Genomic DNA, 19,075 nt, shown 5'->3' on the forward strand with positions numbered 1-19,075 from the left:
GTTAGCAGGTAAATCGGTGCAAATCGGTGCGATTTTAACGAATTTTGAGGTATTTTGCACAGCCCTAACGCTCGCAACCTAACCCCTTTCCTTCCCTAATTCCTTCGCATTTGTTGGGGCGAGCATAACCCCCTTTTTTTCCTATCTCCTCCTCTACTCCTTTTTCCCTTCTGTTTCATCATCTTCTTGTTGGCTCTTCGTTTCGCCACCCCTTTTATCCTCCGTCATCACTCTTCATCTCTTCTATCACCTCACCATCTTCTTGTTGTTTCTTCCCTTCACCACTTCTTTATCTTTCCTCTCCATTGCACATTGCCTTACATCCTCATCCTTCAAATTTGAAAACCTAGTCGTCCTCTCTCCCATTTCCTCCCTCTCTTGCTTCTGCTTATTCTTATTCTTTCTAAATTTGGGAGTTTAATAGCGGTGTGGGTTAGAAAAGGGAGTCATGATAGTGGTGACCAATCATGGTAGGGTTTAGGGCCGACCTTACAATTTAGCAACTTAAACAGTTGCCTTAGACCTCATTCTTCTAAAGGCCCTACATTTTTTTTTTTTTTTTGCTATGTGCAATACTTCAATAGTGAAGGTGGTAAGGAAGGGCCCGATTGTTTTATACGAAAGGCCCATTTTAAAGCACAATTGCTTTCTATTTTTTTTTTATTTTTCCCCCCTTTCTACCACTACAGGTGTAAACAATTAGGTTCGATTTGATGGGGGTTAAAAGAAATTTAGCATCAAAATGAAACTCCAATTTTTTAGTTGCAGAACGAAAAACGATCACATATTATAGTTTAATTTTGTTGATTTTCAATGTAGTGTAAATGAGAAATTTAGGAGTATTGTAAAATTCTATAGAATCCCATGTCAAGAATAAATGAAAGGAGATTGTGGGGATGCTCCATAAATGTTCTAATATTACCAATACCCATAACAATTGTTTTGCATAAAGAAAATTTTCAAATTTTGAAATTGACAAAATGTCATAAGAAAGATTAAAGTGGAGCACTCATTTCATCATTTTGAAAAGACACGTAATAAAAAATCGACCCACAGAGATTGTTGGGCTTAGAGTTCGGCCCACCAATATTAAAGTGGAGTGGTGTTGGGTTGGGAGTGGTGTTGGGTTCTGATTGAAATTGTTTGGATTGTAAATGTAATGTGACTCCTTTCCTTTCAGTACGCCTCAAAAAGCTTTCTCTGTAAGCCACTGCCGCTGGTTTTTGGCGCCTCACTCTCCGAACAAACGCTTTCAAAAATTCCATCATAAAATTCTAGGAGTATCATTCTCTCTCTCTCTCTCTCTCTCTCTCTCTCTCTCTTTCTGAGATTTACGGATCGATCGGCCATGGAGCAAGTAAGAAACCAGAAGATGGGTCAAGAACACGACCAAGTAGATGATATGCAACAGCATGGTCCTTTCCCTGTTGAAAACCTTCAGGTAACACCACACCCTCTCTCAACCACCACCGCCCTCTACATTTCCCAATTTTTTTCCCAAATGGGTATCTCATTCATTTTGCTCTAATAAAACCAAACGAATAAAGGGTTTTTCTTTGTTTTTGTTTTTGGTTATTGTTTTCGTACTATATATGAGGTCCGCTTTATTTATACTATCCAATTATTTCAGATTCTTTGTCAAGATCCACAAATGGGTTTTCGCATTGGCTTTAATTCTTGCCTATTGTATGCTGTTTTACCCACAATTGTCACTTCTTTCCATTTCTAGGGCTAGGTTTTTAGCTAACCTCTCTACCCCTAAATTGCCTTTTTTTATGCTCTATTGCAAATGAATTTTTTTCCAAGTCCAATACTCCTGTAATTCTCGTAATGTGAACCGTGTTTTGTTGACAAACCCTATTAATTTCAGCATTCAAGCTAGCCAGCCTATAGAACGACATTTTGGGGTTGGTTTCTGATGGGTTTGTTTTACTTTTAATCGTTAGAAAATAGGGTTGGTTGTTACATATGATCAAAGTTCTTACAACAACTCCATAGGCAAATGCAAGCCTCAGAATTGGTGGGAATTTTTACCCCTTCATGTCTCTTACTGCCAATGAGGTAGCTAGTGAAGCAAATGTCTCCCTTTCAATGAGAGAGAGAGAGAGAGAGAGAGAGAGAGAGAGATATTTATACCCTCAAACATGCCAGATCGAAAGGACAAAACCACCTCATTAAGCCGTCTTCTACCAATTGTTAAGTTATCAAGATTGGGTTGTGAGGGAGAGACATGAGATTATTTCGTTTTGCTCTTTAACTTAGACTATCGGTTTGTGAGAGATTCATCTTAGGAGGATTGTTGCTTTTGCATGTGCTGCTCTCAAAGTTTTTAAAGGCGAATGCGTACCTCGAGGTGTTTTAGCCCTCATGAGGCGAGACGTAAGCCTTAGAGCGTGGAGGCGTAAGCATTTCAAATTTCAAATTTTAATATTTAGTCAATAAATTAAATATTTTAAAATAGTAAAAAAATAAAACAAAATTAAATATGAAAGTGTAAATACTTTTCGCTTTAATGCGTTGAACATTTTACTGCATAAAAGGAAGTTTTCCTTCACTAAAAGTGAAATTGATATTCTTAACTTCAGTAATTGAGCTTCTCACGTGACCATTAATTGTGTTTTTTCTTGATTGATCATTTACTTAATTTTTCCTGTAAAATATAGTTGCAAAAAGGGTTTCTTTTTATTTTTTTATGTTTAAACAATCCAATAAACTAAGTTTAATAAAAGTCTAAGGCAACCTCTGTATGTGTATACTCCTCACATGTTTATATGCAAAAAGCATACAAAGCACACCTAAGGGGCATGTCTCAAACTACGATGCGCAAGCCTTTGGGGAGTAATTCTTAAAAATCAAAGCCTTGATGCGTTTTACCTTATCCTCAAGGCGAGGCGAGCATCAAGGCGAGCCTCAGGAAAGCCTTTTAAAACTCTGGCTGCCCTTAGAGAGATGTATTGAGCTATATTGTGTATCTTCTTTTTTTAGTAATAAAACACTTGCTTATCCACAAAAAAGAAAAAAATGGTTATTACATTATTTTGCTCTGTACATTTTTACAACACCTGCATATACTTGGTTTGAATCTGATGCCTTACATGGACTCAAGTACAAGTATCAGGTGTGGATGTGTATCCAAGTGTCAAACTTTCATAAATTTAAATCTTAAGGTCTTGGATATGGGTGCGGAGACACATCATATACACATTTATATTGCATATTATATAATATTCTTGGATGAAATATTGTAAATTATATAGAAATATACTTGATATTGAGTAGGATTTAGAAAAAATATGAAGTTCCTATGTCTAATTCATGTGAGAGGCTAAAAATATTGCTTTACTAGCATATGTGAATTTCTTTTTCTCATATATTGCAACAAATTAAAGGATCCAAGTGTCTAAATTGGGTACGAGTGTCGGACACATATCCCACACTCTTACTGATGTCATATCCGGTGGACACGGGTATTGTGGGGGAAATAAAAGAGTCCATGTAACACATTGACATTTCTTTATTCATCTGAAGGCATCTGGAATTGCTTCCCTTGATATAAAGAAGCTTAAAGATGCTGGTCTCTGCACAGTTGAATCTGTTGCATACTCTCCAAGGAAAGAACTTCTGCAAATCAAAGGAATCAGCGAAGCAAAAGTTGACAAGATCATTGAGGCAGGCATGTTTTCACAGTTTGTTGTTGTTTGTTTATGCTTTCCCTTCAATGCATTTTCTATGATTGGTGAAATGTTAAAACCATTAAATTTCCAGTTTTTATTGTTTGTAAACAGCTTCCAAATTGATTCCTTTGGGTTTCACTAGTGCTAGCCAACTCCATGCGCAAAGGCTTGAAATCATTCAGTTAACTTCTGGATCACGAGAACTTGACAAGGTCTTAGAGGGTAATTTTCATTGATAATGCAATTCTTTTACAATGCAAAATACATAAATAAATGTCTGCAATTGATACATAAATGTTGCAACCTGGAAGTAGTTGTCTGCAATTGATAACTTCTAGTCTTTTAAGCTCACATGGTTGTCTTTCACAGGAGGAATTGAGACTGGATCTATAACTGAAATTTATGGCGAGTTTCGATCTGGAAAGACTCAGCTTTGTCACACACTGTGCGTCACTTGCCAAGTAAGATGTAGCATGTTTCTATGTCATAGGTTCATTAGACTATTCATTGGCCTGGAAATTTTTTTAATTTTGTTAACCCAGTGGCTAGTTGCAATATCAATCTGTTTCATTATCACATTAACGTGTTCACTTCATACTTGTCTACATTTTAAAATATCAGCTTCCATTAGATCAAGGCGGTGGTGAAGGAAAAGCAATGTACATTGATGCTGAGGGCACATTCAGACCGCAGAGACTCCTACAGATAGCAGACAGGTATTTGTAATGCTACCTTAAGATAAACATGCGTCATGTTAGTTGTCATTAATGGCGTAAATGCTGCAGGTTTGGATTGAATGGTGCTGATGTTTTGGAGAATGTGGCCTATGCTAGAGCATACAACACTGATCATCAATCAAGGCTTTTGCTTGAAGCTGCTTCAATGATGGTGGAAACCAGGTATTCTTTTATTTACTTTTTTTCCCCCAGTTGCTCAATATCATATCAGGCAGAGTCAATAACAAAAATGCCTCTAGTTTCCCTTTGATTAGCATCTGCTCTCTTTTCCTTCCTTTTTCGAGTTGCATTTGGGAGGCATTCATAGATGTTACTTCTAATAGTTAATACAAACAATAGAAAGAGATTTCTGATTATTGCCTTATAATATCTTTTGTAGTTTATGTGGGTTGACTTAACCTGAACTTATTGTGTAGTAAATTTTGATCGAATAGGTTTGCTCTTATGATAGTGGACAGTGCTACTGCTCTTTATAGAACGGATTTTTCTGGAAGGGGAGAGCTGTCAGCCAGGCAAATGCATCTTGCAAAGTTCTTGAGAAGTCTTCAGAAATTAGCAGATGAGGTTGGTTTCTCTTATTTATTGTTGACATGATTTTACGTGACGGGATGGTATTTGCTCATCATTTGAGCTTTAGGCTGTGAGAATCATGATTCTGGGATTTCTACATGGTGTGGAAAATATTACAGTCTCTTTCCATGATTTATTTACTCATTTATTTGTATGCCAACAGGCATTTGCACATGATTTAGATGCAATTCATGAAAGAAGGATATATATTTTTCATAATTTGCCTTTTTCTATCTTATTGTAGTTTGGTGTAGCTGTTGTTATCACAAATCAAGTTGTTGCCCAAGTGGATGGTTCTGCCATTTTTGCCGGGCCTCAAATCAAACCTATTGGTGGTAACATCATGGCTCATGCTTCTACAACAAGGTATGCTTGTGCCACAAATGGTTTTCTTTCTTATCCCATTAATTTTTTGGAAGTTCACCAGTCATTGTCCATCTATGTGACAGGCTTGCTCTCAGAAAGGGAAGAGGCGAGGAACGCATTTGTAAAGTAATAAGTTCTCCATGTCTTGCTGAAGCTGAAGCACGCTTTCAGATTTCCGCAGAAGGTGTTACTGATGTCAAGGACTAATTAACAACACCACCCCAAAATTTCCTTTGAAGTTTTCTTGAGGCCTTCTTGTTCTTCAACATGTGATCTTATGTAAATCATTGATATGCAAGTAACAGTGAAATTTCTTTCTTGGCATATCTAATGTTTCAAGAGCAGTTGTGCATCAAATGCAGTGTTCTTTTGGTCTGAGGATGATAGATTTCTTTATTTTTCTGTTCCTTTTACCTTTTGGATATTGCTTTTGAAGTTCCCATTGATTGTAAGAATTTGAGCTTCTTTCTTCATTGAAATGGATGTAAAAATTTTGATTGAGTTTTGGCAAAGCATCTTTATCATAATTTGATCATTGTTTTTGTGGGGATTTATATTCACTTGTAGATTGATGTATACATTAATAATGTATTTGAAGGGATTCACTGAAAAATGCCTCTAAATCTTTGGCGCATTGACATGCAAGCTGTTCTAAGCAAATTGGCAGCTGGACTGTGACAGGGGACTCAAGTAATTACAAGTATAGATCAGAAAATGGCTGACTATACTTTAGCCCTTTATGATCTTATAATTTTGAGCTAACTTTACTTTATCCCTTATGATTTACTCATATTTAATTTATCTATGTTATTTGAAAATAAGCAAATAACTCTATGATTTATGAACTAAAATTTGAAACTTGTAAGGTAGTAAAGAGTTATGTACTTATTTTTAAACATTACAAGTGGTAAACCTGCACATAGAGTAAAGTACAATACGTTAAAGTGAAATTTGTCTTTCGAAAATATAATACTTATGTATAATGATATCTTATTATTATTATTATATTATTTATTTATTTTCAAATGACATAAAGATCATATACATATAGGTCCCGTTTGTTTTGGGAGATAGAATGGAGGGGATTGATAGTGAGGGGATTAGTACTGAGGAATTGTTAAATTATTTTTATATAAAATAATAAAACAAATAAAAAAATATAAAAAATTAAAAATTATATTTTAAAAAAAATTTCCCATATATAAAAAATAAAAAAATTTCTAATCCCCTCACTATTTTTCTAATACCATCTCTACCTCCTTCTTACCAATCCCCTCTCAAAGGGTATTAGTAATACCAAGGGACTAATAGTCTCAAGGCCTTCTCCCAAAACAAATAAGGCTATTACTAATACCTTGGTATTAGCAATCTCAATACCCTCTCTTTCACCCAAAACAAACGGGGCCATATGGGAGTGGAGGGACATGGGGGCAGGGGATCACATGTTCCCTTGACTTTTCTTTTTTTTTTTTTTTTTGAGGATTGCTTGTGGCTTACACACAGTGCCCCTATACAGCAGCCCAATTTGACCCAAAAATACTAACATACGCACTAACGCACCCAATTTCCAAACACACTAACGCACCCAAACACACTGACATAACTCTAATCCAATTTTTTTTTTTTTTTTCTTTTGATTCATGGGAAAACGGCAACAAGGTTAAATATAAAATTATTTATTTATTTACAGTATTTGTTAAATGTCTTCATATTTTTTTTTGTTTTCTTTATCTCTCTTTATTACTTCGCAATTTATCAACTCGTGATTTACCAATTAGGATCACACAACACAGATTTGGGATTACACTACAATCTTTATATCTTCTCTTCATTGTTTAAAGGTAACTTTATTTATGATTTATGATTTATGATTTTTAAATAAAAATTATGAGTATTAATTTATAGTTATTTGTTAAGTTTTGATTTGTAAATTTTTTTGATTTGTTATTATTTATATTAAAATAAGAGATTTTGATATGTTAAAATTATGAATCTTAATTGCTCATGATTTATAATAAAATTAGGGATTTGATTTGTGCTACAATTAAAAATATTAATTTGTAGTATTTGTTATTTAAATTAGGGACTTTCATTTGTTATAATATAGGTATATTAGAAATTTTATTTGTTGTGATTTGTGCTAAATTTAAATTTTTAATTTGTATTAAAATTGGAGATTTTGATTTGTGGGGGTTTGTGATTTTGATTATGAATTTTTGTTTTTATTTTTATTTTTTAAAACACTCATGAAGAAATATTTCAAAAGAAAATCAAAGTTGGAATCATCTCTTCCTCAAAAAAAAGATTATAATTATTCTTCTGCAAAACAAAGTCGCATAAAAATCAACTTAGTAGACCTTCCTGCAGATCCATGACTACGGTCTCAGATTATGGACTATAATGCTAATGATCGAGACCAAATTCGTAGGGCATATCTACAAAAAGGTCCTTGTCAACCTCGTTATCATAATTTTCTACAAAAATCATTTGGACAAAAACTTCGGCGATTTAATCAGGCTTGGTTTAGTGAATTTCCTAATTGGTTGGAATATAGCGTAGCAAAAGATGCAGTATTTTGTTTATGTTGTCATCTTTTCAAACTTGATATTGGAGATCAAGTTGGTGGTGATTCTTTTGTTGGTGAGGGTTTCTCAAATTTGAAGAAAAAATAAAAAATTCAGACTCATGTTGGAGGTCCCATTCCTAATTGGTTGGAATATAGCGTAGCAAAAGATGCAGTATTTTGTTTATGTTGTCATCTTTTCAAACCTGATATTGGAGATCAAGCTGGTGGTGATTCTTTTGTTGGTGAGGGTTTCTCAAATTCGAAGAAAAAATAAAAAATTCAGACTCATGTTGGAGGTCCCAATAGTGCTCATAATCAAGTTTCAAGTAAATGCCAAGACTTGTTAAACCAAAATCAACATATTCAAATGATTTTTTCCAAACAATATGATCAAGCTCGAATTGAGTATCGAACTCGTTTGAATGCATCGGTTGATTGTGTCAAATTTCATCTAAGACAAGGACTTGCATTTCGTAGGCATGATGAATTTGAAAATTCAAGTAACCAAGGAAATTTTCTTGAACTTTCAATTTTCTTGTTAATCATAATGAAAATGCCAAAGTTGTTGCATTGAGCAATGCTCCACAAAATCTCAAGTTGATATCTTCTAATATTCAAAAAGATATTGTAAATGTGGCCACATTTAAAACTATCAGTGTGATTATTAGAGATCTTGGTGATGCATTTTTTTCTATTTTGATTAATGAAGCCCGTGACATATCAATCGAGGAGCAAATGGCAGTTGTAATACAATATGTTGACAAAAAAAGCCAAGTGATTAAGCGTTTTTTGGATATTGAGCATGTTACTAATACGAATGTTCTCTCTATAGCGATTCTAGTTTTAACCTGACCCTTTTGTACCTTAGACTCGTGTTTCGTGGTTTCGTATTATTGTTTATGTCTTATTTCCCTCATACTTCTGCGAGTTTGGCTATTAGATTGTAATAGTTGCGTTTGGAACAGATTGGTTGCTTAGTTTTCAAACTTTTGTTGCCTAGAATTTTACTCTTCCGCTCGAGCGGCATTTCTTATGCTCGAGCGGGCATTGTGAACTCTCGGTACTTTTGCAGGTCTGCAAAACTACTAGGAGGGTGTATTCTACACTCGAGCGGTGCTTTCTGCCCTTGAGCGGTCTCAGCTCGAGCTATCCTTCTTGCGTTCGAGCGTTAGTCTATTGTCTGCGAAACTATTGGAAGTGTGCATTCTGCGCTTAAGTGTCACTTCTTGCGCTTAAGCGGAACAACTTATTGTGTCTGACGCTCGAACGTCACTTCTTGCGCTCGAACGGAACAACTTATTGTGTCTGACGCTCGAACGTCACTTCTTGCGCTCGAACGGACTGTGTGTATATCAGTTCACAGCAGTACCCTTCTACATCACTTTTTCATATATTTTTCTCTCAAAACCCTAGATCTAGAGCCTCTCTTTCTCAAACTCACTTTCTTGCTACATTTTTACCTAGATTCGTTGGTTTCTTTACTCTAGTGTCTTTAGAAAAGAGGTAGAGTGTTTCAAGAGCTTCACTTTGGTCCGAACAAAACTTGGTTTCAGCGTCTTTAAGGTTTCTTCCTTGCTTTGCTCATCTTCTAAACTTGAGGTGGGGACTTTTTACACTATTCTATGAGTTTTAACGTAGTTATTTGTTGATGTGCAAAGAATATTGGAATTTGGAATAATTTTGAACAAACTTAGGATTTTTGTTTAAAATCAAAAAAGGGATTTTCAAATGTATGTATTAAAAATGGTTATGGGAATAGATGTGAGGTTGTGTTGTGAGAAATTTGTTAATTTTGATACCGAAGATGGATTTTGGAAGAAAATAGAGTTTTGCCCCAAAATGTTTCAAATAGTTATTTTGTATAAATAAATGAAATTGGTGTTGGAAATATGAAATTGGATGGATGTTTATATAAATGGTGGAGTTGGATATGTATTACCTCTCACTTATGAAAATTTAGATAATTTATCTGTCTTGGAGATTGCATATTTGTTTATAAATATCTGTTTTAGCTGTTGGTTGAGGATAACTATGATTATTGTAGAAATTGCATGAGGATTAGATAAATTGAAACAAATCTCTTATTCATTATCATTGAATATGACTATGTCTTTATTACATTGCAAATGTATGATGTTTGGGAGAAAAAAGAGGATGGACTTCATTGAATTAAGTTGGCCTGTGTGTCCAAGACAAAAGTCTTGAAAATCGCGTGGATACATGAGTCCCAATTATGGCAGACGAAATATCTATAAAATAGCAAATTAAAGTGTTTGTATAATGGATGTGTTGGTTAAGGACCTACTGAGTTGCATCCTCAGCTTGGTTGTCTAAATGAAATTGAAATGATTCATGAATTGAGATAAAACGAATTGAAATATAAAGTTTGGCATGATGTGGTTTTGTAAAAGAGTTGTAAATGATTGATTATGGGCATTGTGTGCATGTCATACTTATATCTTTGTTAAGATTCATACATTGTGTTAGATTGTTTCTATTGGGACTTGGCTCACCCTATTTGGGAAAAATCATTTTCAGGTATCGGTGATATGCCTCCGCCAAGACAGTAGCTTGGAGGGACTTGGAGCAAAGGCTTCTCTTTTGTGTATTATGTTATTGTTTTGATTCATGCCAAGGGCTTTACATGTATTGGATTTATATTTGCTTTTGTTGTAACCAAGCATGGCCTTGGAAAGATGTAAGCCTATAAGACATTTATTTAGTTAAACTCTTTTATAATATTAACTCTCATGAAATGAAAGAACATTATACTCTGATTCATATTGTTATTTACATATGGTCTTGAATGGATTTATGGCATTTATTTCGGGACGTGGCAACTTGGTATCAGAGCATACCGGGTTTGGATATTTTAGGTACGTGGGAAATGGTTATTGCCACTATGGATTTGTCTCACTTGACAGAGACTTTAGTATGTACGATGTGCTTACATGATAACATGTTTATGTGGTTATATGGGTATGAGATTTAGTTTATAGAATGTTGATTAAGTCTACAAGTTTCTAGAAGTCCTATTAGAAGAGCACTTGATCACTGCTATTTCTAATTGGAACTCGGGCAATGCTGCGGGATGGTCATTATCCGGAAATGAAATTCGTATGTGTTTATATGATAACATACTTATATGGAGTGAATTACTGTTGTCCGCCGCATTAGGATGCGAGTGAGTTAGCTTTGACATATTTGTAAATGTGCTAATCTCGTGTTACCTTCATTAGGATGTCAGGACGTAGATATGGTGGTGGTAGGCGTGGTAGGCCTAGGAGGCATGGGGTGCCTTTATCGGATGATATTCCGGCACAAGAAGAAGGGGTTGGTCGAGTCAATGTGGCCGAACCAGTTGGTCAATAGGCCATGGACGCCTTTAGCCCGCCAAATGGCTGGAGCATTGCGGGAGTCTATGGGGATTCCCAGAACTGATAATCAAGTCCAAGTCCAAGTAGCTAAGGCAAGGCCGTTTTTCTTGAGGTGGGAGTTTTTCCGGTCGAATCCGAATGAGTTTTTGGGTGATCCCAAGAAGCCACTGAAGGAGGATAAGTAGCTAAAGCATATAGTAAAGACGTTTGAGATAATTGGCATCGATGATGACTAACTGAGAGTGACCTTGGTATCCTTTCAACTGAAGGGAGATGTGAGTCAGTGGTGGAAGTATGTGCGTGGGCATATTGGTGTGACTTGGGAGGCTTTTGTCAGCACCTTCCAAGACAAGTTTTTGCCTCCCACTGTTAGGGAGAAGTTGAGAGATCAGTTCTTCAAGCTTGTGTAGTTAAACACTCCGGTGGTTGAGTTTGAAGTCATATTTACTAATTTGTCAAGGTTTGCACTAGAACTCGTGGCGACTGAGGAGTGCCGTTATTTAGAGTTCAAGAAGAGATTGAGGACCGGACTCATGTTCAAAGTAGCCGGGTTAATGATTAGAGATTATGGACACTTTGTGGAGGTGGTAGCTCACTTGGAGACCGTAATGCAGACAAAGGAGAAGAGGATAAGGGGTTCCAAGAGGAGTCAGGATGTTCAGGGGGATAATAAGAGGCTGAGGGGTTCTAACCCACAGCAGTCTCAGGAAGCTCAGTCGAGGTCCACTTTTCCAGTACCAAGTTTGGGCTCTGGGAGAGTTGATCAGGAAGATGTCACTTATTTCAAGTGTGGTCAGTTGGGCCACAAGTCTTCGGTTTACCCGCAGAAAGGAGGAAGGCAATGGTCTGCATCGTTTTTGGTTCGTTCTTAGAGCCAGAGTCAAGGGAGAGGCAAGCCGCTCAGTTGTTATCAGTGTGGGCAGGCGGGGAACATAAAGAGGTTTTACCCTCAATTGGATGACATACCTAGGGCGTCTGGTTCGAGGCAGACACAGAGCCACCAACCGGCCTAGTTAACACAAACTTCGGGGGCCAATCAAGGAGCCTCTTCAGCTCAGTCGGTGCATCAGGCTTATGCTCAGAGGGGTGAGTAGAGATCTACAGGGCGTATATGATATTACCGTACCAGATCTTGTACCAGCTCCTTCGGTAGTGAGAGGTACCTTCTTGTTTTGCAATTCAATTGCTAATGTATTGATTGATACGGGTACATCCCATTTATTTATTTCATCTGCATTTGCATTGGTTTAAGGGTTAGAGTTGGCTCGATTAGCATCTTCTATCTGCATAGAGTCACCTATTAGTAGTGAAATTACTTTGAAGCAGGGGTGTCGGGGTTGACATAGAGGTTGCCGGTCACCAACTTCTTTTTGTATTTGTGTTGATTAACATGTCTAGTTTTGATGTTATTTTGGATATGGACTAGTTGTCATCATATCGGGCTGTCATAGATTGCTACCGTTAGAGAGTTACTGTATGTACCTTGAGCAGTGATTGCTTTTATTTCTTGGGGAACCGAGTTAATAGTCTTATCACCGGTGCATGATCTGCATGAGCGGAGTGAACTTAGTTGCCTTCTTGCCAACTTCTTGAGCAGGGAGTGTGATGAAGTCTGAGTTGAGTTGCCAAGGGTGGTTTGTGTATACCTGGACGTTTTTCCCGAGGATCTTACTAGTTTACCACCTTATCGAGAAATCGAGTTCTCTATTAATTTAGTGCCCTGCACGGCACCGATTTCTATGGCACTGTATAGATTTGCACCTACCGAGTTGAGTAAGTTGAAGATTCAACTCCAAGAATTGTTAGATAAGGATTTTATCTGCCCTAGTACTTCACCTTGGGGAGCACCAGCTCTCTTTGCCGAAAAGAAAGATGATGCATTGCGATTTTGTATAGATTACCAAAAAGTTGAACCAGGTAACTATTAAGAACAAGTACCTAATACCTCGTATAGATGATTTGTTTGATCAGTTGAAGAGGTCTTGTTGTTTCTCTAAGATAGACTTGAGATCGGGTTATCACCAGTTAAGAGTAAGGGAGGAGAATATCTAGAAGATGGCATTTCGTACGCAGTATGGCCATTACAAGTTTCTAGTGACACCCTTTGGGTTGACCAATGCACCAGCCATGTTTTGTAGATTTGATGAATTGGATCTTCCGTGAGTTCCTATACCGTTTGTGGTCGTCTTTGTAGACAACATTTTGATTTACTTACCCTTTGAGGAGGAGCACGAAGAACACTTGTGAGTGGTGCTTGAGTTACTTAGAGCCCACAAACTGTATTCTAAGTTTGGGAAATGCGAATTTTGGCTGAAGGAAGTTAAGTTCGAAGGCTATGTGGTATCCGGGAAAAAAGTGACTGTAGATTTATCCAAGATAAAGACAGTGCAAGATTGGAAACCACCTAAAAATGGTTTCGAGATCCGTAGTTTCTTGGAGTTGGCCGGGTATTATGGTATATTTGTGAAGAATTTCTCTAAGCTAGCCTCACCATTGATTAGACTGACAAGGAAATGGATCAAGTTCGTATGGAGTGAGTCTTGTGAGAAGTCATTTCAAGAGGTTAAAGTTAGACTTACCACTACTCTAGTATTGATTATTTCTGAGAAAGGTTTAGGTTATTCGGTATATTGTGATGTCTCACGAGAAGGTTTGGGTTGTGTTTTGATGCAAGAGGGGAAGGTAGTAGCCTATGACTCGCTGCAATTGAAAACACATGAGAGGAACTACCCTACTCATGACCTAGAGTTAGCGGCAGTGATCTTTGCTTTAAAGATTTGGAGGCATTATCTATATAGTGAAAAGTTTGACGTGTTTTCTGATTACAAAAGTCTGAAATATCTGTTTACACAGAAAGACTTGAATCTGAGGCAAATGAGGTGGATAGAGTTCATAGAGGATTATGACTTTGAGTTACATTATCATCTAGGAAAGGCCAATGTTGTCGTCGATGCATTGAGTAGGAAATCTATTAGTAGTGTAGCTTATATTGGCATTTGGGAATGGGAAATGTTGGGTGCTATTAGGGAGTTTGACTTGCATCTTGGCGAGTCCGTTGAGTCAGCAACCTTGTTTTCAGTAGTTGCATAACCTACACTTGTAAATCGAGTGATAGAAGCACAGAAGGGTGACCTTGAGGTAGAATTCCTTCGGGAGAAGATCTTCAGCGAAAAGGTAGAGAGAGGCTTGAACGTGTACTCCGACTTGAGTATTAGATACCTTCATCGTCTCTTCATGCCAGAGTCTTGCCGAAATGAAGTACTCTGAGAGTTTCATCATTCACGCTTTGTGGTGCATCCGGGAGACACAAAGATGTATCATGACCTTAGCCGCCAGTTTTGGTGGAGGGGAATAAAAAAGGATGTGGCTGTATTTGTGTTGAGGTGCCTTACTTGTCAACAAGTGAAGGCCGAGCATCAGAGGTTAGCGAGTTTGTTGCAACCCTTATCTGTAGTCGTGTGGAAGTGGAAGCATGTCATGATGGATTTTGTTGTGGGCCTTCCGAGGACTCAACAGGGTAGTGATGCAATTTAGGTGGTAGTTAACCGGTTGACCAAGTCGGTGCACTTTATACCTATGCATGTGAGTGACTCTGTAGATCATCTTGCCGACCTCTATATTAGGGACATAGTGAGATTGCGCGGGGTCATTATAATGATTGTTTCAGATTGAGATACATGTTTCACAGCTCGGTTGTGACAGAGTCTACAGAGTGCCTTGGACACGAGTTTGACTTTTAGCACTATGTACTATTCTCAGACTGACGAGCAGTCCGAGCGTCCTATTCAGATCCTTGAGGATATACTTCGGGGTTGTGTCCTTGACTTTAAGGGGTCGTGGGAGAGACACTTGCCCTTAGTGGAATTTGTCTATAACAATAGATTCCAATCGAGTATTGGTATGGCATCGTTTGAGGCCTTGTATGGTCGACCGTGTAGATTCCCTGTGTATTGGGCCGAGGTGGATGATGCACCTATGTTGGGTCTAGAGTTAGTCCGGGAAACGATGGAGAAAGTTGCACTTATCCATAAGAGATTGGTTACTGCTTAGAGTTGCTAGAAAATTATGTCGACCGTAGGAGAAGACCCTTGCCTTTTGTTGTAGGAGACCATGTCTTCTTGAAGATATCACCTAGGATGGGTTTGATGAGGTTTGGAAATAGTGGAAAGTTGTCCTCTTGATTCATTAGGCCTTTTGAGATCCTTGAGTGGATTGGAGAGATAGCTTATCGTTTGGCTTTGCGGCCACAGCTTTTCAAAGTTCATGATGTGTCTTATATTAGTATGCTTCGGAAGTATGAGCCAGATTTATTACACGTGTTGGATTGGACCGACTTAGAGGTAGATAAGGATGCCTCGTATAAAGAGAGACCAGTGAGAGTCTTGGATATTCGGGACCAAGTCTTTTGAGGCAAGACAATTCCTTTAGTTAAAGTATTGTGGAAACATCACGGGATTGAAGAAGCAACTTGGGAACGTGAGTTAGAAGTCCGTGAGAAATACCTGAACTTATTTGTTAATGCTTGAGCATGTATTGTAATTTTGATTATGTTAATGAAATATGAAAACATTGTATGTGTTTGAAAATATGGAAACATTATGTATGTTGTATGTGTTTTGGAAACACGGATTTAATGTAAACATTGTGTATGCTTTGGAAAAATATGAATTGTACTTTTAATGTTAGAACTTGTGTATCGAGTTGATGAGAATGTGTGACCGAAGGATGGGTCATGGTGACGGAATGGTGACGAAACTGATTAATTACCTTTATTGTAATCAGTTTAAACATAGTTTTAAAACCTGATTTTAAATTTCGGGGATGAATTTCCTTAAGGGGGAGAGATTATAACGATTCCGGTTTTAACCCGATCCTTTTGTACCTTCGTCTCGGGTTTCGTGGTTTTGTATTATTGTTTGTCTTATTTTCCTCATACTTCATTGAGTTTGGCTATTGGATTGTAATGATTGCGTTTAGAACATGTTAGTTGCTTAGTTTTCAAACTTTTGTTGCCCAGAATTTTACTCTTTCGCTCGAGCAGCACTTCTTGCGCTCGAGCGAGCTTTATAGCGGCACTTCTTGTGCTCGAGTGGGCTTTGTGAACTCTTAGTACTTTTGCAGGTCTACAAAACTATTAGGAGAATATATTCTACGCTCAAGCGATGCTTTTTGCACTTGAGCAGTCTCAACTCGAGCGGCCCTTCTTGCGTTCGAGCATTGGTCTGTTGTCTGCAAAACTACTGGGAGTATGCACTCTGCGCTCGAGTGTCACTTCTTGTGCTCGAACGAAACAACTTATTGTGTCTAACGCTCGAACGTCACTTCTTGAGCTCAAGCAGACTGTGTGTATATCAGTTCGCAGTGACACCCTTGTACATCACTTTTTCATATCTTTTCCTCTCAAAACGCTAGATCTAGAGCCTCTCTCTCTTAAACTCACACTCTCTCTACATTGTCACCTAGATCCGTTGGTTTCTCTACCCTAGTGTCTTTGGGAAAAAGGTAAAGCGTCTCAAGAGCTTTATTTTGGTCCAAACAAAACTTGGTTTTGGAGTCTTTGAGTTTTCTTCCTTGCTTTGCTTGTCTTCTAAACATGAGGTGGGGACTTTCTATACTCTTCTATAAGTTTTAACTTAGTTATTTATTGATGTGCAAAGAATATTGGAATTTGGAATGATTTTGAACAAACCTAGGGTTTTGGTGGTTATGGGAATAGATGTGAGGTTGTGTAGTGAAAAATTTGTTGATTTTGATACTCAGGATGGATTTTGGAACAAAACGGACTTTTGTCCTAAAATGTTTCAAATAGTTATTTTGTATAAATAAATGAAATTGGTGTTGGGAATATGAAATTGGATGGATGTTTATATCAAAGTCCCGAAAATCGCGCATATACATGGGTATCGATTCCTGCGAACAAAATATCTGTAAAATGGCAAATAGAAGTGTTTGTATAATGGATGTGTGGATTAAGGACCCACTGAGTTTCATCCTTAGCTTTGTTGTCTAAATGAAATGGAAATGATTCATGAATCGAGATAAAACGAATTGAAATATAAAGTTTGGCATAATGTGGTTTTGTAAAAGAGTTGTAAATGATTGATCATGGGCATTGTGTGCACTTCATACTTATATTTTTGTTAAGATTCATACATTGTGTTAGATTGTTTCCACTGGGTCTTGGCTCACTTTATTTGGGAAAAATCATTTTCAGGTGTCGGTGATTTGCCTCCGCCAAGACAGTAGCTTTGAGGGACTTGGAGCAACGGCTTCTCTTTTGTGTATTATGTTATTGTTTTAATTCATGCCAAGGCCTTTACATGTATTGGATTTATATCTGGTTTTGTTGTAACTAAGTATGGCCTTGGAAAGATGTAAACCTATAGGGCATTTATGTAGTTAAACTCTTTTGTACTATTAACTTTCATGAAATGAAAGAACATTATACTCTGATTCAATTGTTATTTACATATGGTCTTGAATGGATTTATTCGGGATGTGACACTCTCACTCAAACAAGCTGTGGAAAATTCATTCTCTAGACTTAGATTGAGTATTTCCAGATTGCAGGGTCAAGGATATAATGGGGCTTGTAATATGCAAGATAAGTTCAATTGTCTTAAAACGCTTATACTGAAAGAAAATCGTTGTGCATATTATGTTCATTATTTTGCTCATCAATTGCAATTAGCACTTGTAACCATGGCAAACAATCATGATCAAATTGCTTTACTTTTCACTTTGGTTTCTAATGTGATGAATGTTGTTGGAGTATTATGTAAACGCCAAGATATTGTTAGGGAGAAGCAAGCTGCAAAAGTTGCTGAGGCACTTAATACTAAAGACCTATCTAGTGGGCAAGGCTTAAATCAAGAAACTAATCTTAAACATGCTAGTGATACACGTTGGGGTTCACACTATGGTACTTTAGTCAATTTGGCTAGTATGTGTTCAACAGTGATTGATGTGCTTGAAATGATTTCGGAGGATGGTTCAAATTCAGAACAACGAGCAGAAGCAAATGTATTGTTGGACTCAATTCAATCATTTGAGTTTGTATTCAACCTTTATTTAATGAAAACGATATTGGCTATTACAAGTGAGTTATCGCAAGCACTACAAAGGAAAGATCAAGATATTGTTAATGCCATGAATTTAGTTCAAATTTCTAAAGTACGACTCCAAAAGATAAGGGAGAGTGGGTGGGCATCTTTACTTGATGATATGTTGTCTTTTTGTGAAAAACCTGAAATTGATGTTCCCAAAATGGATGATATGCTTGTAGCTCGAGGAAGAAAAAGGTGTAATGCTCAAGAAATTACAAACTTACATCACTATTGCGCTGAGTTATTCTACACTATTTTGGATATGCAAATTCAAGAATTAAATGCTCGTTTCACTAAGTCGAACACTGAGTTGTTACTTTGTGTGACATGTTTGAATCCATCTAACTCGTTCTCTAGTTTTGACAATAAAAAGTTAATTCATATTGCCGAATTTTATCCCAAAGAATTTTCTTCAATGGAGCTTATAGTACTTAATGATTAACTCGATACATATATTATCGACATTCTATCCAGTAGTGAGTCATCAAGATTGAATGGAATTATCGATCTTGCTAAGAAAATGGTGGAGACTCGAAGAGACAAAATATATCCATTGGTGTATTTACTCTTGACTTTAGCATTAATCTTGTCTGTTGCAACTGCTACTATTGAGAGGGTATTTTCAACTATGAATATTGTGAAGAATCGATTGCGGAATCGAATGGGTGATGAATTGATG

General features: G+C 37.1%; 2 protein-coding genes across 2 annotated transcripts; both read left to right on the forward strand.

Annotated features, from left to right (window-relative positions):
* The first annotated feature begins 1,161 nt into the window (after nt 1-1,161).
* Nucleotides 1,162-5,874, forward strand: RAD51 (RAS associated with diabetes protein 51). The gene is made up of 9 exons (XM_028214175.2): nt 1,162-1,441; nt 3,529-3,673; nt 3,786-3,896; nt 4,044-4,135; nt 4,296-4,390; nt 4,460-4,573; nt 4,846-4,975; nt 5,226-5,347; nt 5,431-5,874. Exons 1-9 carry the CDS (start codon nt 1,349-1,351, stop codon nt 5,552-5,554), a joined length of 1,026 nt encoding a protein of 341 aa, XP_028069976.2. The 5' UTR covers nt 1,162-1,348; the 3' UTR covers nt 5,555-5,874.
* Nucleotides 5,875-17,761: 11,887 nt separating this feature from the next.
* Nucleotides 17,762-18,838, forward strand: LOC114272489 (uncharacterized). The gene has a single exon (XM_028214213.2). It carries the CDS (start codon nt 17,762-17,764, stop codon nt 18,836-18,838), a length of 1,077 nt encoding a protein of 358 aa, XP_028070014.2.
* The last annotated feature ends 237 nt before the right edge of the window (nt 18,839-19,075 follow it).

Source organism: Camellia sinensis, chromosome 4 (genome assembly GCF_055761805.1).
Source record: "Camellia sinensis isolate YWXY chromosome 4, ASM5576180v1, whole genome shotgun sequence".
Classification (NCBI taxonomy): domain Eukaryota; kingdom Viridiplantae; phylum Streptophyta; class Magnoliopsida; order Ericales; family Theaceae; genus Camellia; species Camellia sinensis.